Source organism: Salvelinus fontinalis, chromosome 14 (assembly GCF_029448725.1).
Source record: "Salvelinus fontinalis isolate EN_2023a chromosome 14, ASM2944872v1, whole genome shotgun sequence".
Taxonomy (NCBI): Eukaryota; Metazoa; Chordata; class Actinopteri; order Salmoniformes; family Salmonidae; genus Salvelinus; species Salvelinus fontinalis.
The window spans coordinates 4330570-4358087 of NC_074678.1; the positions used below are offsets into that span (position 1 = coordinate 4330570).

At 49.1% G+C, this 27518-nt stretch overlaps 1 protein-coding gene across 1 annotated transcript; it reads left to right on the forward strand.

Annotated features, from left to right (window-relative positions):
* Positions 1–53: 53 nt before the first annotated feature.
* On the forward strand, positions 54–25445 carry olfml2ba (olfactomedin-like 2Ba). Its single transcript, XM_055943819.1, has 8 exons — positions 54–816; positions 1045–1308; positions 1628–1735; positions 2826–2990; positions 19394–19658; positions 21296–22234; positions 22820–22996; positions 23151–25445. The coding sequence occupies exons 1-8, from the start codon at positions 583–585 to the stop codon at positions 23765–23767; spliced, it is 2769 nt and encodes a 922-aa protein (XP_055799794.1). The 5' UTR covers positions 54–582; the 3' UTR covers positions 23768–25445.
* The last annotated feature ends 2073 nt before the right edge of the window (positions 25446–27518 follow it).

Genomic DNA, 27518 nt, shown 5'->3' on the forward strand with positions numbered 1-27518 from the left:
TTCATGGGCTGGCTCGTTCTCGAGAAATATAGAAATGTCTAAATGACAGGTGCAACGTAGTTTTTGGTCTGCCTCGCGAAGTACCACCAGAGGGCACCAAAGACCATATTGCGTGGCTGTAACTTGGTTCATTCTCTTCTGTCTAGGAAAGTTGCTTCATAAACTATTTAAAGATAAACTACTAACAAAATGTATGTGGCGGATAATATCATGATTCAACCATTTTAAATGGACACTCGTATTCATTCTTATATTTACAACATGGTTATCCTTTATGTATTACCGTGTGCGCCACTTGGCATTTCCCCTTTGCAGCAGTTAAACTCCTCCTTGCCCCCGTTCTTTCAGGTCCTCTCCTTTCTCTCGTCCGTCCTAGGACTCCAGCGCACTGAGCCCAGTCCCCCTCATCCCCCCGCAGTCACTCCCAGCAGATGCACTTACACACACAGAGGACCACAAAACACTTGCTTTTCACTCACCAAGCAGGAAAAGGCGATTTGCTGATGAAATAGAAAGATGCAATTCATCTGGGATCAAATGAAAATACAATCTCAAATTTAGAGTGATAGGCAGTTTTTTTTTATGCTGTTTTTTTTCTTCTGGGCCTTAGCCTACATGATGTGTAAAAGGGTTTTCCTGTGCGTAATTTGGTGCGCGTTTTTCGCGTTGTGTTCAGCTGCCCCAAAGGAGTGCGCGGGCACGGCCATACCTGCGGACACTAATCCTGGGATTAAACCCGAACATAAAGAGGACCTTGGAGATCAGAATGACACGCTTCAGGAAGAGATGGACACGCATCATAACATTCTGACCCAGGTAGGTCCATGGTGACATCACCTAGCCTAGCATCAACTGGAAGAGTTATTCATGTCAACAGATCTATTTGCATTAGTCAATATTGATTCAGTATTTTAAAATGAATAATATTTGGGGGCGCTGAAAACATGCCTAATACTGAACATATGGTCAAGATGCATTTGTATCAAGTAAAATGTGTTCTGATTATACGTGGTGGAAAATGCGTCCGTCCTCTTCTCTTTGTAGCTGCTGGGTGATTATGACAAAGTGAAAGCCCTCTCGGAAGGCTCTGACTGTCGCTGTAAATGTGTTGTCAGACCCCTGAGCAGGAGCGCCTGCCGGCGGATAGAAGACGGCAGCGGCACGGCGCAGGACTACTACACCATAGAGACTATCACCTCGGGGCCAGAGTGCAAGTGCGCCTGCATCGCTCCTCCGTCGGCGGTCAATCCCTGCGAGGGGGACTTCAGGTTGAAGCAGCTACGGGAAGCTGGGAAGGACAACATCAAGGTGATAGCCTGGATCCACTCCATCATCTTTCAAATGATGGCTCTGTCTGGGTCCTCCTCATCAGTGTCAAGTTGACTAGGGGCTATCAGTGTCACTGCAGCTTCTGTCTTCTGACACCTTTTAGGATTCATTTGAGGATTTGGATGTTCAATTTTGAATTTTATACTCATGGATGGGCTAGGGAGTTTTATGGCATGTCTGTGCTGAGAGAGTAATCCCTATGGATGGGCTGTGGGAAATAGTTTGATTATGGCAATGTCTGTGCTGTGCTCAGAATGAGAGCAACACCGTCTGATGGAAATTACTTCATCCGTTCTAGCTCTCCTTGATTACTGAATTGCTGGAGGGATCCTTCTATGGCCTGGATCTCCTGAAGCTCCACTCCGTCACCACTAAGCTCCTGGACCGTGTGGAAAACATTGAAAAGGTAAGACCTCCATCACCGAGGAAGACAACCCTATCTCACCTTGTAAAGAGTAGACTATATACATCATTGGGCTGACGTGCACATACAGTACTTGGACAAAGGGAGTGAAGTGAATCTGAGATGTGGTGAGCACAGCAGTACGCCCACACACGGAATGAAACCAGAGCTCCATATGAAACAGTAAATAGACTGGGTGTATACTGTATGGTGTAGATTAGAACAACCAGACGGGCCAGCTGAATGGAAGCAAACCAATCACTTAGAATAGAACGGGTCTCCCAGGAGCCATTACTCTGCTTTATGAGTGGTTCTGATGCCACAGGCGACTTGCCTTTATGGACCTGGAAGTTGTGTCCAACACACTCCATTTAAATGATGGAAATTAGAAATGAATTATGCCTGAAGCATAACTTTTCTTAATAGAGACTCTTATCTCCCTCACTAGCTTTAAGCACCGGCTGTCAGAGCAGCTCACAGATCACTGCACCTGTACATAGCTCATTTGTAAATAGTCCATCCAACTACCTCATCCCAATACTGTATTTATTTTGCTCCTTTGCACCCCAGTATCTCCACTTGCACATTCATCTTCTGCACATCCTACCATTCCAGTGTTTAATTGCTATATTGTAATTACTTTGCCACCATGGCCTATTTATTGCCTTACCTCTCTTATCCTACCTCATTTGCACACACTGTATATAGATTTCTCTACTGTATTATTGATTGTATGTTTGTTTATTCCATGTGTAACTCTGTGTTGTTGTTTGTGTCACACTGCTTTGCTTTATTCTTGGCCAGGCCACAGTTGTAAATGAGAACGTGTTCTCAACTAGCCCAACTGGTTAAATAAAGGTGAAATTAAAAAAAGTATAAAATAAAAATAGTGAGTTGCATACATTTTATGTCTTGAAAAACACCCTTCTTTGGTCAAGGTCCCCTTTTCCCAGAAAACATCCTCACTTACTGAGTGCCTGATAGTTATTTAAATGTAGCTGCTTGTGAATGAGATACAGTCTATTATAAAGTACTGACAAACATTGTCATCATTATTTTACCACAAGAAAACATCCTATGTGTGTCCAACTAGAACCAAGCAGTCTCTCAGAACCACAGCCAGGATGAGGCTGGTCCAGGCCAAGAGAAGAGACCCTCTATCCAGCCACAGCAGGTGAAGGAGACACCACCCCCCTCGCTCCCCATGAGGCAGGAGAAGAGACTGAGTGATGTGGCTACAGCCTATCAGAATAAAGAGGTGGGTAGGATCTGGGAGTCATCAGGTTTGGTAGCACTGCAGCACCAATGCTCTCGAGTGGCTTTACAAAAAAAAAACACATTGGGATCCCATTGTATCAACATCGATTACTTTCTTCATGCCAGCAGCATACCACCCTGCATCCCACCACTGGCTTGCCTCTGAAGCTAAGCAGGGTCGGTCCCTGAATGGGAGACCAAATGCTGCTGAAAGTGGTGTTGGAGGGCCAATAGGAGAAACTCTTTCCTCTGGTCTAAAAAAATATCCCAATTCCCCAGGGCAGTGATCGGGGTCAATATAAATAGTCCAGGTGGCTATTTGATTAGTTGTTCAGCAGTCTTATGGTTTGGGGGTAAAAGCTGTTAAGGAGTCTTTTGGACCTAGACTTGGTGCTCCGGTACCATTTGCCGTGTGGTAGCAGAAAGAACAGTCTATGACTTGGGTGACTGGAGTCTGTGACAATTTCTATGGCCTCCCTCTGACACCGACTGGTATAGAGGTCCTGGTTGGCAGGAAGCTTGGCCCCAGTGATGTACTGGGCAGTACGCACTACCCTCTATAGCGACTTACGGTCAGATGCAGAGCAGTTGTCATACCAGGCGGTGTTGTAAACGGTCAGGATGCTCTCGATGGTGCAGCTGTAGAACCTTTTGAGGATCTGGGGACCCATGCCAAGTCTTCTGAGGGGGAAAAGGTGCTGTCATGCCCTCTTCACAACTGTCTTGGTGTGTTTAGACCATGATAGTTTGTTGGTCATGTGGACACCAAGGAACTTGAAACTCTCGACCCGCTCCACTACAGCCCCGTCGATGTTAATGGGGGTGTGTTCGGCCCTCCTTTTCCTGTAGTCCACGATCAGCTCCAATGTCTTGCTCATGTTGAGGGAGAGGTTGTTGTCCTGGGACCACATGGCCAGGTCTCTGACCTCCTCCCTATAGGCTGTCTCATGTCAGTGATCAGGCCTACCACTGTTGTGTTGTCAGCAAACTTAATGATGGTGTTGGAGTCGTGCTTGGCCACGCAGTCATGGGTGAACAGGGAAAACAGGGGGGGACTAGGCACACACCCCTGAGGGGCCCCTGTGTTAAGGATCAGCGTGGCAGATGTGTTGTTGGTTACCCATACCACTTTGGGGCAGTCCATCAGGAAGTCCAGGATCCAGTTGCAGAGGGAGGTGTTTAGTCCCAGGGTCCTTAGCTTAGTGATGAGCTTTGTGGGCACTTTGGTGTTGATCGGTGAGCTGTAGTCAATGAACAGCATTCTCACATATAGGTTCCTTTTGTCCAGGTGGGAAAGGGCAGTGTGGAGTGCGATTGATATTGCGTCATCTGTGGATCTTTTGGGGCGGTATGCGAATTGGAGTGGGTCTAGGGTTTCCGGGATGATGGTGTTGATGTGAGCCATGGCTACCGACGTGAGTGCTACGGGGCGGTAGTCATTTAGGCAGGTTACCTTCGCTTTCTTGGGTACAGGGTCTATGGTTGTCTGCTTGAAACATGTAGCTATTACAGACTCGGTCAGGGAGAGGTTGAAAATGTCAGTGAAGACACTTGCCAGTTGGTCTGCGCATGCTCTGAGTACACGTCCTGGTAATCCGTCTGGCCTTGTGAATGTTGACCTGTTTGAAGGTCTTGCTCACATCAGCTATGGAGAGCTTGATCACACAGTCGCCCGGAACAGCTGGTGCTCTCATGCATGCTTCAATGTTGCTTGCCTCGAAGCGAGCATAAAAGGCATTTTGCTCGTCTGGTAGGCTTGCATTAGTGGGAAGCTCACGGCTGGGTTTCCCTTTGTAGTCCGTAATAGTTTTTAAGCCCTGCCATATCCGATGAGCGTCAGAGCCGGTGTAGTAGGATTCAATCTTAGTCCTGTATTGACGCTTTGCCTGTTTGATGGTTCGTCTGAGGGCATAGCGGGATTTATTATAATCATCCGGATTAGTGTGCCGCTCCTTGAAATGTATACTCTTTGAAGAGGTAGGGTTTAGGTGCATTTGTAAGATGGGCAGGGTCCCAGCTTCAGGGGTAAACTGGTTCCACCATTGGGGTGCCAGGACAGAGAAGAGCTTGGACTGGGCTGAGCAGGAGCTGCCCTCCCGTAGGGGTGGGAGGGCCAAGAGACCAGAGGTGGCAGAACGGAGTGCTCGGGTTGGGGTGTAGGGTTTGAGCATAGCCTGAAGGTAGTGAGGGGCAGTTCCTCTTGCTGTTCTGTAGGCAAGCAGCATAGTGGATGCAAGCGCCGACTGGAAGCCAGTAGAGAGTGCGGAGGAGTGGGATGGGAGAACTTGGGAAAGTTGAAAACTAGGTGGGCTTGATGGCACAAGCAGGGAGCCCAGCCAACAGTGAGTTGCAGTAGTCCAGACGGAACAGGATTAGGACCTGCGCAGCTTCCTGTGTGAGGTAGGATCGTACTCTACGGATGTTGTAGAGCATGAACCTGCAGGAGCAAGTCACTGCTTTGATATTTGCAGAGAACGACAGGATTTAGTCCAGGGTCATGCCAAGGTTCTTTGCACTCTGGGAGGGTGACACTGTTGAGTTATCAATCGTGATGGAGGGGCTGCTTGGGTAGGATGAGAGATGATAGGGGCTGCGTGGGTAGGAGGAGAGATGGGTATGGGCTGCATGGGTAGGAGGAGAGATGGTAGGGGCTGCGTGGGTAGGTGGAGAGATGGGTAGGGGCTGAGTGTGTTGGAGGAGAGATGGGTAGGGGCTGAGTGGGTAGGAGGAGAGATGGGTAGGGGCTGAGGGGTAGGAGGAGAGATGGGTAGGGGCTGAGTGGGTAGGAGGAGAGATGGGTAGGGGCTGAGGGGTAGGAGGAGAGATGGGTAGGGGCTGAGGGGTAGGAGGAGAGATGATAGGGGCTGCATGGGTAGGAGGAGAGATGATAGGGGCTGAGGGGTTGGAGGAGAGATGGGTAGGAGCTGAGTGGGTAGGAGGAGAGATGGGTAGGGGCTGCATGGGTAGGAGGAGAGATGATAGGGGCTGAGTGGGTAGGAGGAGAGATGATAGGGGCTGCATGGGTAGGAGGAGAGATGATAGGGGCTGAGTGGGTAGGAGGAGAGATGATAGGGGCTGCATGGGTAGGAGGAGAGATGATAGGGGCTGAGGGGTTGGAGGAGAGATGGGTAGGAGCTGAGTGGGTTGGAGGAGAGATGGGTAGGGGCTGCATGGGTAGGAGGAGAGATGATAGGGGCTGAGTGGGTAGGAGGAGAGATGATAGGGGCTGCATGGGTAGGAGGAGAGATGATAGGGGCTGAGTGGGTAGGGTAGGAGGAGAGATGGTAGGGGCTGCGTGGGTAGGAGGGGAGATGATAGGGGCTGCTTGGGTAGGAGGAGAGATGGGTAGGAGGAGAGATGGATAGGGGCTGAGTGGGTAGGGTAGGAGGAGAGATGGTAGGGGCTGCGTGGGTAGGAGGGGAGATGATAGGGGCTGCTTGGGTAGGAGGAGAGATGGGTAGGGTAGGGGGAGAGATGGTAGGGGCTGCGTGGGTAGGAGGGGAGATGATAGGGGCTGCTTGGGTAGGAGGAGAGATGGGTAGGGTAGGGGGAGAGATGGTAGGGGCTGCGTGGGTAGGAGGGGAGATGATAGGGGCTGCTTGGGTAGGAGGAGAGATGGGTAGGGGCTGCTTGGGTAGGAGGAGAGATGGGTAGGGGCTGCTTGGGTAGGAGGAGAGATGGGTAGGAGCTGAGTGGGTTGGAGGAGAGATGGGTAGGGGCTGCGTGGGTAGGAGGAGAGATGGGTAGGGTAGGAGGGGAGATGGGAGAGAAAAAGAAACAAAATAGTGATCAGAGACCTGGAGGAGGGCTGCAGTGAGATTAGTAGGAGAACAGCCTCTAGTAAAGATGAGGTCAAGCGAATTGCCTGCTTTGTAAGTGCGAGGGGATTGTGAAAGGGTGAGGTCAAAAGAGGCAAGGAAGGGAAAGAGAGAGTTTGAAAGAAATTAATCGAAGACAGACGTCGGGAGATTGAAGTTGCCAAGTACGAAGAGCGGTGAGCCATCGTCAGGAAATGAGCTCATTCAAGGTCATTGAGGAACTCTTCAAAGGCAACTGGTGGGCGATAGAAGACAATAATGTAATGTTTGAGTGGACAAGTGACAGTGACACCATTGAATTCAAATGAGGAGCTGGACAGGTGAGACATAATCAAATCCCCAGTTAGGAGAAATGAGTCGCCCTGTGCCGTCACCACGACGACCAGATGCTCTCGGACTATGAGAGAAAACGTAGTCAGATGAAGAGAGAGCAGCTGGAGTAGCAGTGTCCTCTGGGGTGATCCATCGCTCCGTCAGGGACAAAAAGTCAAAGGACCGAGGGGCAGAATAGGCTGAGAGGAATTTTTGACCGCAGATTGGCAGTTCCAAACGCTGCCAGAAAAAGGAATTCCACATGGGTTGTGCGCTCAGGGTCCACTAAATTATACGAGTTGCAGCGTCTGTAAAGCCTACAGGAAGAGGAGTGAACAGGTAGAGAAAACACACACAAAATAACTAGGTAAGATACTCAAGTGAGAGACTCTAGTTCCTTCCTCGAACAACTCCGCAGAACAACGCGGCATAACCGTCTTTGTTACGGTGATGGTCTTACTTTTGCAGACGAGACCGCCACCTATAGCTCCCGCTGAAAAACCAGGGGAGACTAAAGTACTAACACTATTTAATAGTTGCCTAGCAGAGGTGAAGAGCATACCTCCTTGTACTAATTGCTGATTGCCTAGCAGAGGAGAAAGGATCCTGGTTGATGGGTCAACTATCATCTGCAAGTTATGAGCAGGAAGCAGTTCACACACCAAGTAAGCTGCTGGGAAGACAGGAAGCAGTTCACACACCAAGTAGGCTGCTGGGAAGACAGGAAGCAGTTCACACACCAAGTAAGCTGCTGGGAAGACAGGAAGCAGTTCACACACCAAGTAAGCTGCTGGGAAGACAGGAAGCAGTTCACACACCAAGTAAGCTGCTGGGAAGACAGGAAGCAGTTCACACACCAAGTAGGCTGCTGGGAAGACAGGAAGCAGTTCACACACCAAGTAGGCTGCTGGGAAGACAGGAAGCAGTTCACACACCAAGTAGGCTGCTGAGAAGACAGGAAGCAGTTCACACACCAAGTAAGCTGCTGGGAAGACAGGGAGCAGTTCACACACCAAGTAGGCTGCTGAGAAGACAGGAAGCAGTTCACACACCAAGTAGACTTCTGAGAAGACAGGAAGTAGTTCACACACCAAGTAGGCTGCTGAGAAGACAGGAAGCAGTTCACACACCAAGTAGACTTCTGAGAAGACAGGAAGTAGTTCACACACCAAGTAGGCTGCTGAGAAGACAGGAAGCAGTTCACACATCAAGTAGACTGCTGAGAAGACAGGAAGTAGTTCACACACCAAGTAGGCTGCTGAGAAGACAGGAAGCAGTTCACACATCAAGTAGACTGCTGAGAAGACAGGAAGCAGTTCACACACCAAGTAGACTTCTGAGAAGACAGGAAGCAGTTCACACACCAAGTAGGCTGCTGAGAAGACAGGAAGCAGTTCACACACCAAGTAACCTGCTGGGAAGACAGGGAGCAGTTCACACACCAAGTAGGCTGCTGAGAAGACAGGAAGCAGTTCACACACCAAGTAGACTTCTGAGAAGACAGGAAGTAGTTCACACACCAAGTAGGCTGCTGAGAAGACAGGAAGCAGTTCACACATCAAGTAGACTGCTGAGAAGACAGGAAGCAGTTCACACACCAAGTAGGCTTCTGAGAAGACAGGAAGCAGTTCACACACCAAGTAGACTTCTGAGAAGACAGGAAGCAGTTCACACACCAAGTAGGCTGCTGAGAAGACAGGAAGCAGTTCACACACTAAGTAGGCTGCTGGGAAGACAGGAAGCAGTTCACACACCAAGTAGACTGGTGGGAAGACAGGAAGCAGTTCAGTTCACATACCAAGTAGGCTGGTGGGAAGACAGGGAGCAGTTCACACCAAGTAGGCTGGTGGGAAGACAGGGAGCAGTTCACACACCAAGTAGGCTGCTGAGAAGACAGGAAGCAGTTCACACACCAAGTAGGCTGCTGAGAAGACAGGAAGCAGTTCACACACCAAGTAGGCTGCTGGGAAGACAGGAAGCAGTTCACACCAAGTAGGCTGGTGGGAAGACAGGAAGCAGTTCACACACCAAGTAGACTACAGGGAAGACAGGAAGCAGTTCACACACCAACTAGACTACAGGGGAGACAGGAAGCAGTTCACACACCAACTAGACTACAGGGGAGACAGGAAGCAGTTCACACACCAACTAGACTACAGGGGAGACAGGAAGCAGTTCACACACCAACTAGACTACAGGGGAGACAGGAAGCAGTTCACACACCAAGTAGACTACAGGGAAGACAGGAAGCAGTTCACACACCAACTAGACTACAGGGGAGACAGGAAGCAGTTCACACACCAAGTAGACTACAGGGAAGACAGGAAGCAGTTCACACACCAAGTAGACTACAGGGGAGACAGGAAACAGTTCACACACCAAGTAGACAGCTGGGAAGACAGGAAGCAGTTCACACACCAACTAGACTACAGGGAAGACAGGAAGCAGTTCACACACCAAGTAGACTACAGGGAAGACAGGAAGCAGTTCACACACCAACTAGACTACAGGGGAGACAGGAAGCAGTTCACACACCAAGTAGACTACAGGGGAGACAGGAAGCAGTTCACACACCAACTAGACTACAGGGAAGACAGGAAGCAGTTCACACACCAAGTAGACTACAGGGGAGACAGGAAGCAGTTCACACACCAACTAGACTACAGGGAAGACAGGAAGCAGTTCACACACCAAGTAGACTACAGAGAAGACAGGAAGCAGTTCACACACCAACTAGACTACAGGGAAGACAGGAAGTAGTTCACACACCAACTAGACTACTGGGAAGACAGGAAGCAGTTCACACACCAAGTAGACTGCTGGGAAGACAGGAAGCACTTAATATAGATGGCCCTAGCTAGCAAAAAGACAGTAGTAGACAGCAGATAAAGACAACAATTATACTTATCACTCCTGTAGATATCTAGCTATAGAATGAAGCAGACAGGAAGATGAACACAGTCATGTGACCATTGCTTACAGAACACCAGTAATCATTGATTCCACATGGTGCTGATTGGTGCAGTCAGGCTTTGACCAATGTATGACACTAACAGGCTGTATTATTTTTTTATTTGACCTTTATTTAACTAGGCAAGTCAGTTAAGAACAAATTCTTATTTTCAATGTCAACCTAGGAACAGTGGGTTAACTGCCTTGTTCAAGGGCAGAACGACAGATTTTTACCTTGTCAGCTCCGGGATTCGATCTTGCAACCTTTCGGTTACTAGTCTAACGCTCTAACCACTAGGTCCAGTCAGTCAAAAATGTGATATTTCTGTATTTTATATCTATTTCCACACCGAGGTTGGAGTCATACAGTGAAATTGTGAAAAGGTTGACAACCCCCCCTCTCTGAAAAGACTGCCTGAAATGTCAGCCTGTTTTTAGTTAATAGACCAATAAGAATGAGAGTTCCAAACCTCTGCCAATAACAGAGTTTTTTGTTCTTCAGTTTTCCCTTTCCCACTCACACCACTCCCAGGTAAATTCTTTCTTGAGAAATTGCTCTGCTAAGAAGCTATTTCTGTTTATTGTTTACCATTTTAATTAAGTAAGGTACTTCATTGTTAACCAGCAATGATTTCATAGGGAGAAATAAAAAAAAATGTCTGCATTCAACCTTTAACACAATTTCCTGACAAACACATTTATAAATTCAAAATATGACTTTTAATTTTCATCAAACAGTCACATCACCTCCTTAGTCCTACTTATTACCAGGAACACTCAGTCCTCCTTACTGCCAGGAACACTCAGTCCTACTTATTACCAGGAACACTCAGTCCTCCTCACTACCAGGAACACTCAGTCCTCCTCACTACCAGGAACACTCAGTCCTCCTCATTACCAGGAACACTCAGTCCTCCTCATTACCAGGAACACTCAGTCCTCCTCACTACCAGGAACACTCAGTCCTCCTCACTACCAGGAACACTCAGTCCTCCTCACTACCAGGAACACTCAGTCCTCCTCACTACCAGGAACACTCAGTCCTCCTTACTACCAGGAACACACAGTCCTCCTTACTACCAGGAACACTCAATCCTCCTTACTACCAGGAACACTCAGTCCTCCTCACTACCAGGATCACTCAGTCCTCCTCACTACCAGGAACACTCAGTCCTCCTCACTACCAGGAACACTCAGTCCTCCTCACTACCAGGAACACACAGTCCTTCTTACTACCAGGAACACACAGTCCTCCTTACTACCAGGAACACACAGTCCTCCTTACTACCAGGAACACTCAGTCCTCCTTACTACCAGGAACACACAGTCCTCCTCATTACCAGGAACACTCAGTCCTCCTCACTACCAGGAACACTCAGTCCTCCTCACTACCAGGAACACTCAGTCCTCCTCACTACCAGGAACACTCAGTCCTCCTCACTACCAGGAACACTCAGTCCTCCTCACTACCAGGAACACTCAGTCCTCCTCACTACCAGGAACACTCAGTCCTCCTCACTACCAGGAACACTCAGTCCTCCTCACTACCAGGAACACACAGTCCTCCTCACTACCAGGAACACACAGTCCTCCTCACTACCAGGAACACACAGTCCTCCTCATTACCAGGAACACTCAGTCCTCCTCACTACCAGGAACACTCAGTCCTCCTCACTACCAGGAACACTCAGTCCTCCTCACTACCAGGAACACTCAGTCCTCCTCACTACCAGGAACACTCAGTCCTCCTCACTACCAGGAACACTCAGTCCTCCTCACTACCAGGAACACTCAGTCCTCCTCACTACCAGGAACACTCAGTCCTCCTCACTACCAGGAACACACAGTCCTCCTCACTACCAGGAACACACAGTCCTCCTCACTACCAGGAACACACAGTCCTCCTCACTACCAGGAACACACAGTCCTCCTCACTACCAGGAACACACAGTCCTCCTCACTACCAGGAACACACAGTCCTCCTTACTACCAGGAACACACAGTCCTCCTTACTACCAGGAACACACAGTCCTCCTTACTACCAGGAACACTCAGTCCTCCTCATTACCAGGAACACTCAGTCCTCCTCACTACCAGGAACACTCAGTCCTCCTTACTACCAGGAACACTCAGTCCTCCTTACTACCAGGAACACTCAGTCCTCCCCACTACCAGGAACACTCAGTCCTCCCCACTACCAGGAACACTCAGTCCTCCTCACTACCAGGAACACTCAGTCCTCCTCACTACCAGGAACACTCGGTCCTCCGTACTACCAGGAACACTCGGTCCTCCGTACTACCAGGAACACTCGGTCCTCCGTACTACCAGGAACACTCGGTCCTCCGTACTACCAGGAACACTCGGTCCTCCGTACTACCAGGAACACTCGGTCCTCCGTACTACCAGGAACACTCGGTCCTCCGTACTACCAGGAACACTCGGTCCTCCGTACTACCAGGAACACTCGGTCCTCCGTACTACCAGGAACACTCGGTCCTCCTCACTACCAGGAACACTCGGTCCTCCTTACTACCAGGAACACTCGGTCCTCCTCACTACCAGGAACACTCGGTCCTCCTTACTACCAGGAACACTCGGTCCTCCTTACTACCAGGAACACTCAGTCCTCCTTACTACCAGGAACACTCAGCTGCCTGATTTTCAAACTGGAAACAAATAATGATGTTAATAATAGCCATGTCACATGTTGTTCCTTCATCAAAACGGCCAAGAACGGCCATGTTTTTTCCACACCTTTCTCCGCAATAAACCCAGAGACTTTAATATAACGACACATCGTATATTTCAGATAATAACCACAGTCATTTGTGGCTTGGCAGGTCCAGTGGTATAGGAGTGGATGTGGATATTACAGAGGCCTCCAGCCAGGCTAGTGGATGTGAATATTACAGAGGCATCCAGCCAGGCTAGTGGATGTGAATATTACAGAGGCCTCCAGTCAGACTAGTGGATGTGAATATTACAGAGGCCTCCAGCCAGGCTAGTGGATGTGGATATTACAGAGGCCTCCAGTCAGACTAGTGGATGTGGATATTACAGAGGCATCCAGCCAGGCTAGTGGATGTGAATATTACAGAGGCCTCCAGTCAGACTAGTGGATGTGAATATTACAGAGGCCTCCAGCCAGGCTAGTGGATGTGAATATTACAGAGGCATCCAGCCAGACTAGTGGATGTGAATATTACAGAGGCATCCAGCCAGGCTAGTGGATGTGAATATTACAGAGGCCTCCAGCCAGACTAGTGGATGTGAATATTACAGAGGCCTCCAGCCAGACTAGTGGATGTGAATATTACAGAGGCCTCCAGCCAGACTAGTGGATGTGAATATTACAGAGGCATCCAGCCAGACTAGTGGATGTGGATATTACAGAGGCATCCAGCCAGACTAGTGGATGTGGATATTACAGAGGCATCCAGCCAGACAAGTGGATGTGGATATTACAGAGGCATCCAGCCAGACTAGTGGATGTGAATATTACAGAGGCATCCAGCCAGACTAGTGGATATTACAGAGGCATCCAGCCAAACTAGTGGATGTGAATATTACAGAGGCATCCAGCCAGACTAGTGGATGTGAATATTACAGAGGCATCCAGCCAGACCAGTGGATGTGAATATTACAGAGGCATCCAGCCAGACTAGTGGATATTACAGAGGCATCCAGCCAGACTAGTGGATGTGAATATTACAGAGGCATCCAGCCAGGCTAGTGGATGTGAATATTACAGAGGCATCCAGCCAGGCTAGTGGATGTGAATATTACAGAGACATCCAGCCAGACTAGTGGATGTGAATATTACAGAGGCATCCAGCCAGGCTAGTGGATGTGGATATTACAGAGGCATCCAGTCAAACTAGTGGATGTGAATATTACAGAGGCATCCAGCCAGACTAGTGGATGTGAATATTACAGAGGCATCCAGCCAGGCTAGTGGATGTGAATATTACAGAGGCATCCAGCCAGACTAGTGGATGTGATTTTTTTTTTTTTTTTTTTTTCACACCTTTATTTAACCAGGTAGGCTAGTTGAGAACAAGTTCTCATTTGCAACTGCGACCTGGCCAAGATAAAGCATAGCAGTGTGAACAGACAACAACACAGAGTTACACATGGAGTAAACAATAAACAAGTCAATAACATGGTAGGAAAAAGAGAATCTATATACAATGTGTGCCAAAGGCATGAGGTAGGCAATAAATCGAATAATTACAATTTAGTAGATTAACACTGGAGTGATAAATCATCAGATGATCATGTGCAAGAAGAGATACTGGTGTGCAAAAGAGCAGAAAAGTAAATAAATAAAAGCAGTATGGGGGTGAGGTAGGTAAATTGGGTGGGTAGTTTACAGATGGACTATGTACAGCTGCAGCGATCGGTTAGCTGCTCGGATAGCAGATTTTTAAAGTTGTTGAGGGAGATAAAAGTCTCCAACTTCAGAGATTTTTGCAATTCGTTCCAGTCGCAGGCAGCAGAGAACTGGAAGGAAAGGCGTCCAAATGAGGTTTTGGCTTTAGGGACGATCAGTGAGATACACCTGCTGGAGCGCGTGCTACGGGTGGGTGTAGCCATCGTGACCAGTGAACTGAGATAAGGCGGCACTTTACCTAGCATAGCCTTGTAGATGACCTGGAGCCAGTGGGTCTGACGACGAACATGTAGCGAGGGCCAGCCGACTAGGGCATACAGGTCGCAGTGGTGGGTCGTATAAGGTGCTTTAGTAACAAAACGGATGGCACTGTGATAAACTGCATCCAGTTTGCTGAGTAGAGTATTGGAAGCTATTTTGTAGATGACATCGCCGAAGTCGAGGATCGGTAAGATAGTCAGTTTTACTAGGGTAAGTTTGGCGGCGTGAGTGAAGGAGGCTTTGTTCCGGAATAGAAAGCCGACTCTAGATTTGATTTTGGATTGGAGATGTTTGATATGAGTCTGGAAGGAGAGTTTGCAGTCTAGCCAGACACCTAGGTACTTATAGATGTCCACATATTCTAGGTCGGAACCGTCCAGGGTGGTGATGCTAGTCGGGCGTGCGGGTGCAGGCAGCGAACGGTTGAAAAGCATGCATTTGGTTTTAATAGCATTTAAGAGCAGTTGGAGGCCACGGAAGGAGTGTTGTATGGCATTGAAGCTCATTTGGAGGTTAGATAGCACAGTGTCCAGGGAAGGGCCGGAAGTATACAGAATGGTGTCGTCTGCGTAGAGGTGGATCAGGGAATCGCCCGCAGCAAGAGCAACATCATTGATGTATACAGAGAAAAGAGTCGGCCCGAGAATTGAACCCTGTGGTACCCCCATAGAGACTGCCAGAGGACCGGACAACATGCCCTCCGATTTGACACACTGTACTCTGTCTGCAAAGTAGTTGGTGAACCAGGCAAGGCAGTCATTAGAAAAACCGAGGCTATTGAGTCTGCCGATAAGAATATGGTGATTGACAGAGTCGAAAGCCTTGGCCAGGTCGATGAAGACGGCTGCACAGTAATGTCTTTTATCGATGGCGGTTATGATATCGTTTAGTACCTTGAGCGTGGCTGAGGTGCACCCGTGACCGGCTCGGAAACCGGATTGCACAGCGGAGAAGGTACGGTGGGATTCGAGATGGTCAGTGATCTGTTTGTTGACTTGGCTTTCGAAGACCTTAGCTAGGCAGGGCAGGATGGATATAGGTCTGTAACAGTTTGGGTCCAGGGTGTCTCCCCCTTTGAAGAGGGGAATGACAGCGGCAGCTTTCCAATCCTTGGGGATCTCAGATGATACGAAGGAGAGGTTGAACAGGCTGGTAATAGGGGGTGCGACAATGGCGGCGGACAGTTTCAGAAATAGGGGGTCCAGATTGTCAAGCCCAGCTGATTTGTATGGGTCCAGGTTTTCCAGCTCTTTCAGAACATCTGCTATCTGGATATGGGTAAAAGAGAAGCTGGGGAGGCTTGGGCGAGTAGCAGCGGGGAGGGGGGGGGGCGGGGCTGCTGGCCAAGGTTGGAGTCGCCAGGTGGAAGGCATGGCCAGCCATTGAGAAATGTTTGTTGAAGTTTTCGATTATCACGGACTTATCAGTGGTGACCGTGTTATCTAGCCTCAGTGCAGTGGGCAGCTGGGAGGAGGTGCTTTTGTTTTCCATGGACTTTACAGTATCCCAGAACTTTTTGGAGTTCGAGCTACAGGATGCAAATTTCTGCTTGAAAAAGCTGGCCTTTGCTTTCCTGACTGACTGCGTGTATTGGTTCCTGACTTCCCTGAACAGTTGCATATCACGGGGGCTCTTCGATGCTATTGCAGTTCGCCACAGGATGTTTTTGTGCTGGTCGAGGGCAGTCAGGTCTGGAGTGAACCAAGGGCTATATCTGTTCTTGGTTCTGCATTTTTTGAACGGAGCATGCTTGTCTAATATGGTGAGGAAGTAACTTTTAAAGAATGACCAGGCATCCTCAACTGACGGGATGAGGTCAATATCCTTCCAGGGTACCCGGGCCAGGTCGATTAGAAAGGCCTGCTCGCAGAAGTGTTTCAGGGAGCGTTTGACAGTGATGAGGGGTGGTTGTTTGACCGTGGACCCGTGACGGATACAGGCAATGAGGCAGTGATCGCTGAGATCTTGATTGAAGACAGCAGAGGTGTATTTGGAGGGCAAGTTGGTCAGGATAATGTCTATTAGGGTGCCCATGTTTACGGATTTAGGGTTGTACCTGGTGGGTTCCTTGATGATTTGTGTGAGATTGAGGGCATCAAGCTTAGATTGTAGGACTGCCGGGGTGTTAAGCATATCCCAGTTTAGGTCACCTAACAGAACAAACTCTGAAGCTAGATGGGGAGCGATCAATTCACAGATGGTGTCCAGGGCACAGCTGGGAGCTGAGGGGGGTCGGTAGCAGGCGGCAACAGTGAGAGACTTATTTCTGGAGAGATTAATTTTTAAAATTAGAAGTTCGAACTGTTTGGGCATAGACTTGGAAAGTATGACAGAACTTTGCAGGCTATCTCTGCAGTAGATTGCAACTCCTCCCCCTTTGGCAGTTCTATCTTGACGGAAAGTGTTATAGTTGGGTATGGAAATCTCAGAGTTTTTGGTGGCCTTCCTAAGCCAGGATTCAGACACGGCAAGGAAATCAGGGTGTGCTAAAGCGGTGAGTAAGGCAAACTTAGGGAGGAGGCTTCTGATGTTGACATGCATGAGGCCAAGGCTTTTTCGATCACAGAAGTCAACAAATGAGGGTGACTGGGGACATGCAGGGCCTGGGTTTACCTCCACATCACCCGAGGAACAGAGGAGTAGTAGGATGAGGGTGCGGCTAAAGGCTATCAAAACTGGTCGCCTAGAGCGTTGGGGACAAGGAATAAAAGGAGCAGATTTATGGGCGTGGTAGAATAGATTCTGGGCATAATGTGCAGACCAGGGTATGGTGGGGCACGGGTACAGCGGAGGCAAGCCCAGGCACTGGGTGATGATAAGAGAGGTTGTATCTCTGGACATGCTGGTCTCAATGGGTGAGGTCACCGCATGTGTGGGGGGTGGGACAAAGGAGGTATCAGAGGTACGGAGAGTGGAACTACGGGGTCCATTGCAAACCAAAACAATGATAACTAGCCTGAACAACAGTATGCAAGGCATATTGATATTTGAGAGAGACATACAATAAGGCATAAAGTGATTGCAGGTCATGATTGGGAGAGCTAGCTAAAACAGCAGGTCAGATAACAGCAGCTAGTCAGCTAACACAGCAACAGAAGGTAAAAATGGCGACGACTGGGCAGAGAGGGTCGGATTAACTACACACAGATCCTGAGTTAAGGCACAGAGCCGACAGATAAAACACAAATAAACAGAATGGAGTACCGTGAATTAATGGACAGTCAAGCAGGCATCAGCTATGTAGCCAAGTGATCATAGTGTCCAGGGGGCAGCCGTAGATGGAGTAGTGAGGCCTCCACTAAGCTAGCCCGCGGCGTTTAAAGTTAGTAGCCCGGGGGGGTGGTCTGCTCAGACGGAGGGGGTCTGCTCAGACGGAGGCCGGTTGAGGGCACAGCGGATGGGGTGTTTGTCGGCAGAGGCATCCAGCCAGACTAGTGGATGTGAATATTACAGAGGCATCCAGCCAGACCAGTGGATGTGAATATTACAGAGGCCTCCAGCCAGGCTAGTGGATGTGAATATTACAGAGGCATCCAGCCAGGCTAGTGGATGTGGATATTACAGAGGCATCCAGCCAGGCTAGTGGATGTGAATATTACAGAGGCATCCAGCCAGACAAGTGGATGTGAATATTACAGAGGCATCCAGCCAGGCTAGTGGATGTGAATATTACAGAGGCATCCAGCCAAACTAGTGGATGTGAATATTACAGAGGCATCCAGCCAGACAAGTGGATGTGAATATTACAGAGGCATCCAGCCAGGCTAACGCTAACCTCTTTATAGGGCACTACTTTTGATTAGAGTAGTGAGCCCTATTAGAGCCCTGTTGGAGCCCTGTTAAAGCCCTATTTTAGCCCTGTTAAGAGCCCTGGTCAAAAGCATTTTAAAATGTTTATTTAACTAGGCAAGTAACATTCTTATTTACAATGACGGCCTAGGAACAGTGGGTTAACTGCCTTGTTCAGGGGCAGAATGACAGATATTTACCTTGTCAGCTCGGAGATTTGATCTTGCAACCTTTCGGGTTACTAGTCCAAAGCTCTAACCACTAGGCTACCTGCCGCCCTAAAAGTAGTGCACTATATCGGGAATAGGGTGCCATTGGGTCCTGGTCTAAAGTAGTGCACTATATCGGGAATAGGGTGCCATTGGGTCCTGGTCTAAAGTAGTGCACTATATCAGGAATAGGGTGCCATTGAGTCCTGGTCTAAAGTAGTGCACTATATCGGGAATAGGGTGCCATTGGGTCCTGGTCTAAAGTAGTGCACTATATCGGGAATAGGGTGCCATTGGGTCCTGGTCTAAAGTAGTGCACTATATCAGGAATAGGGTGCCATTTGGGATGCACACAGGGAGACGGTCCAGCAGGGATGGGCGGACCTGGACACTACTTTCAAATGATCCAATATATTGATATGTTGTCTCGAGAGTGTGTTCAGTTCCTTTCAAATGTTTCTTGTTTTCACTTATCAAAACATACTCTGACAATAAATGGCACAACTTGAGGGGAATGGGAATAAGAAAACAAATCCAGGACAGAACTCAATTTGTAGTGTCTGTCTTCTGCCAGGTATTGTGTAATCATTGTGCTTGTTTATCAGGATACTTCTGACAGTTTCTTTGTCAAACTGATAAGAATGGGTATGTTTCATCCACTTGACAGGAGAGGCACGAGGAGAGATTTGATGGAGGCCATGAGTCCTCCAGACCCTTAATTAAGACAGATGCTCCAGGACCAGGACCCAGCCCCACCCCCCAGGTGACTGCCCAGGTGATCCCAGAGGTGACCCCCCAGGATGGGGCTAGCCAAGAGAGCCAGGGGGTGTCCCAGGGGGTGAAGACTGGCCCCAAAGGGATGGTGATCAGGGGGATGACCTTCTACAAATTTGACCAAATGGTGGCTGATGACGGGGAACCAGGGGAGAATTGTGAGTTCTGACTTTTGAGATCTCAGATCTTATTGACCTCATCAGACGGACAACATATCTATCTCTGTCTTTTCCACAAACTGCTATTTAGAATGGCTGGTCCCTGGCTAATGGCTGGTCCCTGGCTAATGGCTGGTCCCTGGCTAATGGCTGGTCCCTGGCTAATGGCTGGTCCCTGGCTAATGGCTGGTCCCTGGCTAATGGCTGGTCCCTGGCTAATGGCTGGTCCCTGGCTAATGGCTGGTCCCTGGCTAATGGCTGGTCCCTGGCTAATGGCTGGCCCCTGGCTAATGGCTGGTCCCTGGCTAATGGCTGGTCCCTGGCTAATGGCTGGTTCCTGGCTAATGGCTGGTCCCTGGCTAATGGCTGGTCCCTGGCTAATGGCTGGTCCCTGGCTAATGGCTGGTCCCTGGCTAATGGCTGGTCCCTGGCTAATGGCTGGTCCCTGGCTAATGGCTGGTCCCTGGCTAATGGCTGGTCCCTGGCTAATGGCTGGCCCCTGGCTAATGGCTGGCCCCTGGCTAATGGCTGGCCCCTGGCTAATGGCTGGCCCCTGGCTAATGGCTGGTCCCTGGCTAATGGCTGGCCCCTGGCTAATGGCTGGCCCCTGGCTAATGGCTGGTCCCTGGCTAATGGCTGGTCCCTGGCTAATGGCTGGTCCCTGGCTAATGGCTGGTCCCTGGCTAATGGCTGGTCCCTGGCTATGCTGAAACAGCAGCTGTAAACAGCTGATGTAAAGTCACAGGCAGCCAGGGTCATTTCCACACAGCCTCAGCATCACAAGCAGCCAGGGTCATTTCCACAGAGCCTCAGCATCACAAGCAGCCAGGGTCATTTCCACACAGCCTCAGCATCACAAGCAGCCAGGGTCATTTCCACACAACCTCAGCATCACAAGCAGCCAGGGTCATTTCCACACAGCCTCAGCATCACAAGCAGCCAGGGTCATTTCCACACAGCCTCAGTCACAAGCAGCCAGGGTCATTTCCACACAGCCTCAGCATCACAAGCAGCCAGGGTCATTTCCACACAGCCTCAGCATCACAAGCAGCCAGGGTCATTTCCACACAGCCTCAGCATCACAAGCAGCCAGGGTCATTTCCACACAGCCTCAGCATCACAAGCAGCCAGGGTCATTTCCACACAGCCTCAGCATCACAAGCAGCCAGGGTCATTTCCACACAGCTTCAGCATCACAAGCAGCCAGGGTCATTTCCACACAGCTTCAGCATCACAAGCAGCCAGGGTCATTTCCACACAGCCTCAGCATCACAAGCAGCCAGGGTCATTTCCACACAGCCTCAGCATCACAAGCAGCCAGGGTCATTTCCACACAGCCTCAGCATCACAAGCAGCCAGGGTCATTTCCACACAGCCTCAGTCACAAGCAGCCAGGGTCATTTCCACACAGCCTCAGCATCACAAGCAGCCAGGGTCATTTCCACACAGCCTCAGTCACAAGCAGCCAGCGTCATTTGGCTCTTTTAATACTGTTTGTATTTCTTTCTGGAATTACTCCTCTTGGTGTCACAGTCAGAAGTGTCTGCCTTACAGGCCGTCATCTCTCCTGTTTAACATTAAACTGCCCATTTTGTCCTGATGTGTAAACTATTGTTTGTATTGTTTTCTCTGACCAGTCTTTGAGTATGATACGTTCAGTGGCGACGGCCCAGTCAACCTCCTCATCGAGGAGCAGCTTATCCAGCACAGAGCCCCTCAAAGAGCCAAAGAGAAGGCGGGACCAAGAGCTGCTCGGCCAAAGAGCAGAGACCAAGTGGGAGGGGCCAGTCAGATCAGCCAATCAACACATGCCATCCAAACGCAACCCGACACTGTAACAACAGTGACTTCTAAGACGACTGCATCGCCCACAGGACATACAGCAGAGGACCAGACGGTCACCGCCACCAGGAACGCTGATATTAACTCAACTATGGCTGAGACCACTGGTCAGACCACCACTAGAGGAACTGAGAGGCCCGTCCCCATGATAGTCAAACCAGCCGGCATCACTCAGACCACGGAGGGACCAGTCACTACAACAACCACTCAGGTATCCAAGGAGACCATGAGGTGGACGACAGTCAGACCGACTGACACACCTGTCATGGCCTTGGAAAGCACTGGTTTGGAATCACTAAGGGCCTTGGAAGTGAAAAACAAAAGACCATCAGAGACCATTGCAAGCACTAGTACAGTCGATAAGCTCAACACTCAACGACTAACAATAACTACAGAGGCTTCGACCATCAACACAAAGACCACTACAGTTGGCACGACAACTGCTGCCGTGACAATAACTCCTAAAACGCCCACAACAACGGTTTTGCTAGCGACTACTACATCGCCAATGGAAAGCTCTAGGTTGACTTTGTCTCCCACAACACAGAGGCAGACCACCCCCCCCTCCACTAGACCACCAGCCACCACCACCACCACCACCGCCACCTCTACTACCACCACCATTGGTAGGCCTCAACCTGCCAGACGCAGATACAGCATCAGCTGGGAGGAGGAGGGGGGGATCCCTGAGGACCCAAAGGAACCAGGGCAACAAACATCCACCAGGAAGCTTGGTAGGTTCTTCTTGTCAGTTCCTCAAGATGGCTTTTCGTTCCACATTAAAATACTACCTGGGTAGGTTAATGTCATTCATTAAGGGTTTATGATTATTTAGTTTAATCAGGTGCATCAGTATAGGGTTAGAACACAAAACGTGGACTCTCTGGGTAGCGGTCCCTCAGGAGAGGGTTGTGATTGGACTGTCTAGGTAGCGGTCCCCCAGGAGAGGGTTATGATTGGACTGTCTGGGTAGCGGTCCCCAGGAGAGGGTTGTGATTGGACTGTCTGGGTAGCGGTCCCCCAGGAGAGGGCTGTGATTGGACTGTCTGGGTAGCGGTCCCCAGGAAAGGGTTGTGATTGGACTGTCTGGGTAGCGGTCTCCCAGGAGAGGGCTGTGATTGGACTGTCTGGGTAGCGGTCCCCAGGAGAGGGTTGTGATTGGACTGTCTGGGTAGCGGTCCCCCAGGAGAGGGCTGTGATTGGACTGTCTGGGTAGCGGTCCCCAGGAGAGGGTTATGATTGGACTGTCTGGGTAGCGGTCCCCAGGAAAGGGTTGTGATTGGGTACACTGCTCTAACTGACAATCTGTGTATCCACAGGAGAGTGTAAGGACACTCTGTCCACCATCTCTGAGCCGGTCCTCCATAACACCTACGGCCGGAACGAGGGGGCCTGGATGAAGGATCCTCTGGCCAACAACGACAAGATCTACGTCACTAACTACTACTACGGAAACAACCTGCTGGAGTTCCGCAACATGCAGACCTTCAAATCAGGTATTTAGCAACTTTTTTATTAGTTACGAACCCAGCTATTTTTTTTCACAATCCTTCATGTTCCTTGCCTCCTCAGAGATGAACTTGTCATTAGATTTTATAATAGTGTTATACTGTGGCCAGACGTTATCTCTTTGTTTTCTTTCCCCACAAGGCCGCTTCACCAACTCCTACAAGCTTTCCTACAACTGGATCGGAACGGGACACGTGGTCTACGACGGAGCCTTCTACTACAACCGCGCCTTCTCCCGTGACGTCATCAAGTTCGACCTGCGTCTGCGCTACGTGGCGGCCTGGACCACGCTGCACGACGCCGTGTTCCACGATGTCTCCACACCATGGCAATGGCGAGGTCACTCCGACGTCGACTTCGCAGTGGACGAGAGCGGCCTGTGGGTCATCTACCCTGCACTGGACGATGAGGGCTTCCTACAGGAAGTAATCGTCCTGACGCGGCTGAACCCCTCTGACCTCAGCACCCAGAGGGAGACTACCTGGAGGACAGGCCTCAGGAGGAACCGCTATGGGAACTGCTTTATCGTGTGTGGCGTACTGTACGCCGTCGACAGCTACAACGAGAAGGACGCCAAACTGTCGTACGCCTTCGACACGCACACCAACACCCAGATGGTTCCCAGGATGCCCTTCACCAACAACTACACCTACACCACACAGATCGACTACAACCCCAAGGAGGGAAAGTTGTACGCCTGGGACAACGGACACCAGGTCACGTACAACGTCGACTTCGCCTACGTTTACCCCTTGTAAGAGGTCGGGAAAGGTCACTTTGTTTTTGTATAAAATAATTACCAGAAGTGAAGAGAGCAAAGAGATTCTATGAGTTGAAGTGGATTGTAGACCAGTCCTCCTGGCCACTCATGTCAGCCTTTATAAAGTCTTTATAGAGCCTGCTGTTCTGTCACTGTGTTTGATTTGTTTTTATTGACCTGACAATTTGTTTAAACAGTAGAGAAGCTACAATATGCAAAACTTTTGCTGTAGTCTAAAGAACATATGTTGTATATAGTGTAATATAAACCATTGTGAGAGAAATTAATGTACTGTAGAGGAATACAACATTGCACTCAAGACTTGGGCTATAGATGAAGACATTACTTCACCAAAACAGTTAGTTCCCAACCGTGACAACAGCAGTGTGGATTAAAATGTCACTAGATATTTTGTTTTATACTCATTTTTATACCTACAGTTCCTTCAGAAAGTATTCATACCCCTTGACTTATTCCACGTGTTACAGCCTGAATTCAAAATGGATTAAATATATTTGGTTTCTTACCCATCTACACAAAATACCTGATATTGACAAAATAAAAACATGTTAGCCCACTGCGCCACCCGGGAGGCCCTGCATCGCAGTGTTAGCTGTGCCACCAGAGACTCTGGGTTCGAGCCCAGGCTCGACCGGGAGGCCCATGTGGCGGCGCACAATTGGCCCAGTGTCGTCCGGGTTAGGGAGGGTTTGGCCGGCAAGGATATCCTTGTCTCATCGCACACTAGCGACTCCTGTGGCGGGCCGGGCGCAGTGCACGCTAACCAGGTAGCTAGGTGTATGGTGTTTCCTCCGACACATTGGTGCGGCTGGCTTCCGGGTTGGATGCCCGCTGTGTTAAGAAGCAGTGCGGCTTGGTTGGGTTGTGTTTCGGAGGACGCATGGCTCTCGACCTTCGCCTCTCCCGAGTTCGTGCGGGAGTTGCAGCGATGAGACAAGACTAACAACTGGATACCACAAAATTGGGGAGAAAAAGGGGGTAAATAAATAAAATAATATTTAAAAAAAATTTAAACAATAAACCCATGTTTTTAGAAATGTTTCAAAATTTTTTCAAAATTAAATACAGAAATATCTAATTTACATAAGTATTCACACTGTTGAGTCAATACTGTCAAGCTGGTATTAAGGATTTGGAGACAGGCGCAGGAATACCCAATAGGGGTTTTTAATACACCCAAAACAAACACGTATACAAAAAAAACTGGGTTGTACCTAAACAAAAGAGCGAGGGTAAACCTCGTTGAACGACACGGGACGATACCCGTAATACACAATATATATACACTGCTCAAAAAAATAAAGGGAACACTTAAACAACACAATGTAACTCCAAGTCAATCACACTTCTGTGAAATCAAACTGTCCACTTAGGAAGCAACACCGATTGACAATAAATTTCACATGCTGTTGTGCAAATGGAATAGACAAAAGGTGGAAATTATAGGCAATTAGCAAGACACCCCCAAAAAAGGAGTGATTCTGCAGGTGGTGACCACAGACCACTTCTCAGTTCCTATGCTTCCTGGCTGATGTTTTGGTCACTTTTGAATGCTGGCGGTGCTCTCACTCTAGTGGTAGCATGAGACGGAGTCTACAACCCACACAAGTGGCTCAGGTAGTGCAGTTCATCCAGGATGGCACATCAATGCGAGCTGTGGCAAAAAGGTTTGCTGTGTCTGTCAGCGTAGTGTCCAGAGCATGGAGGCGCTACCAGGAGACAGGCCAGTACATCAGGAGACGTGGAGGAGGCCGTAGGAGGGCAACAACCCAGCAGCAGGACCGCTACCTCCGCCTTTGTGCAAGGAGGTGCACTGCCAGCGCCCTGCAAAATGACCTCCAGCAGGCCACAAATGTGCATGTGTCTGCTCAAACGGTCAGAAACAGACTCCATGAGGGTGGTATGAGGGCCCGACGTCCACAGGTGGGGGTTGTGCTTATAGCCCAACACCGTGCAGGACGTTTGGCATTTGCCAGAGAACACCAAGATTGGCAAATTCGCCACTGGTGCCCTGTGCTCTTCACAGATGAAAGCAGGTTCACACTGAACACATGAGCACATGTGACAGACGTGACAGAGTCTGGAGACGCCGTGGAGAACGTTCTGCTGCCTGCAACATCCTCCAGCATGACCGGTTTGGCGATGGGTCAGTCATGGTGTGGGGTGGCATTTCTTTGTGGGGCCGCACAACCCTCCATGTGCTCGCCAGAGGTAGCCTGACTGCCATTAGGTACCGAGATGAGATCCTCAGACCAATTGTCAGACCACATGCACATTTGTGGCCTGCTGGAGGTCATTTTGCAGGGCTCTGGCAGTGCACCTCCTTGCACAAAGGCGGAGTTAGCGGTCCTGCTGCTGGGTTGTTGCCCTCCTACGGCCTCCTCTACGTCTCCTGATGTACTGGCCTGTCTCCTGGTAGCGCCTCCATGCTCTGGACACTACGCTGACAGACACAGCAAACCTTTTTGCCACAGCTCGCATTGATGTGCCATCCTGGATGAACTGCACTACCTGAGCCACTTGTGTGGGTTGTAGACTCCGTCTCATGCTACCACTAGAGTGAGAGCACCGCCAGCATTCAAAAGTGATCAAAACATCAACCAGGAAGCATAGGAACTGAGAAGTGGTCTGTGGTCACCACCTGCAGAATCACTCCTTTTTTGGGGGTGTCTTGCTAATTGCCTATAATTTCCACCTTTTGTCTATTTCATTTGCACAACAGCATGTGAAATTTATTGTCAATCAGTGTTGCTTCCACAGAAGTGTGATTGACTTGGAGTTACATTGTGTTGTTTAAGTGTTCCCTTTATTTTTTTGAGCAGTGTATAAAGCACCAACACATAGGTACTCGCACCACCAACGGACATGAGAACAACAACCGACAGAGGGAACAGAGGGCACATATATAACATACTGATCAGGGGAAATGGGAACCAGGTTGTGTGTAATCAGACAAGACAGTCCGGGGTTGATGATAATGAATCCCGTTCAGTGAAGCCTAGAAAGCCGGTGACGTAGACCTCCGGAACTGGTGAACAGAATGAGCATAAGTACCTTAGTACTATATAAAACTCAGTACTATATCTCAGGCATTGGTAAACTAAGGGATCCGTTTGTAGATACGCACAATGTGGCGATAAAGGGTCAGTCCGTGACAAATACTTTGTAGAAGCACCTGGATTGTGCAACATTTGCCCATTTTTCTTTTCAAAATTCTTCAAGCTCTGTTAAATTGGTTGTTGATTATTGCTAGACAACCATTTTCAGGTCTTGCCATAGATTTTCAAGCAGATTTAAGTTAAAACTATAACTCGGCCACTCAGGAACATTCAATGCCATCTTGATTAGTAACCCCAGTGTAGATTTGGCCTTGTGTTTTAGGTTATTGTCCTGCTGAAAGGTTAATAAATCTCCAACTCTCTAGTGGAAAGCAGAATGAAACAGGTTTTCCTCTAGGATTTTTGTCTGTGCTTAGCTCCATTCAATTTATTTTTTATTCTGAAGAACTGCCCAGTCCTTAATGATTACAAGCATACCCATAACATGATGCAGCCACCACTATGCTTGAAAAAATGGAGGGTGGTACTCCGTAATGAGTTGGATTTGGCCCAAACATACTCTATATTCAGGACAAAAAGTTAATTGCTTTGCCAATTTTTGGCAATATTACTCTCGTGCTTTTTTGCAAACAGGATGCATGTTTTGGAATATTTTTATTCTGTACAGAC

Coding starts and splice junctions, on each gene's coding strand:
- olfml2ba (XM_055943819.1), top strand. CDS start 583: ATGCTGTTTTTTTTCTTCTGGGCCTTAGCCTACATGATGTGTAAAAGG. Junction 2,991..19,393: donor CAGCCTATCAGAATAAAGAG/GTGGGTAGGATC, acceptor TCCACTTGACAG/GAGAGGCACGAGGAGAGATT. Junction 19,659..21,295: donor CGGGGAACCAGGGGAGAATT/GTGAGTTCTGAC, acceptor TTCTCTGACCAG/TCTTTGAGTATGATACGTTC.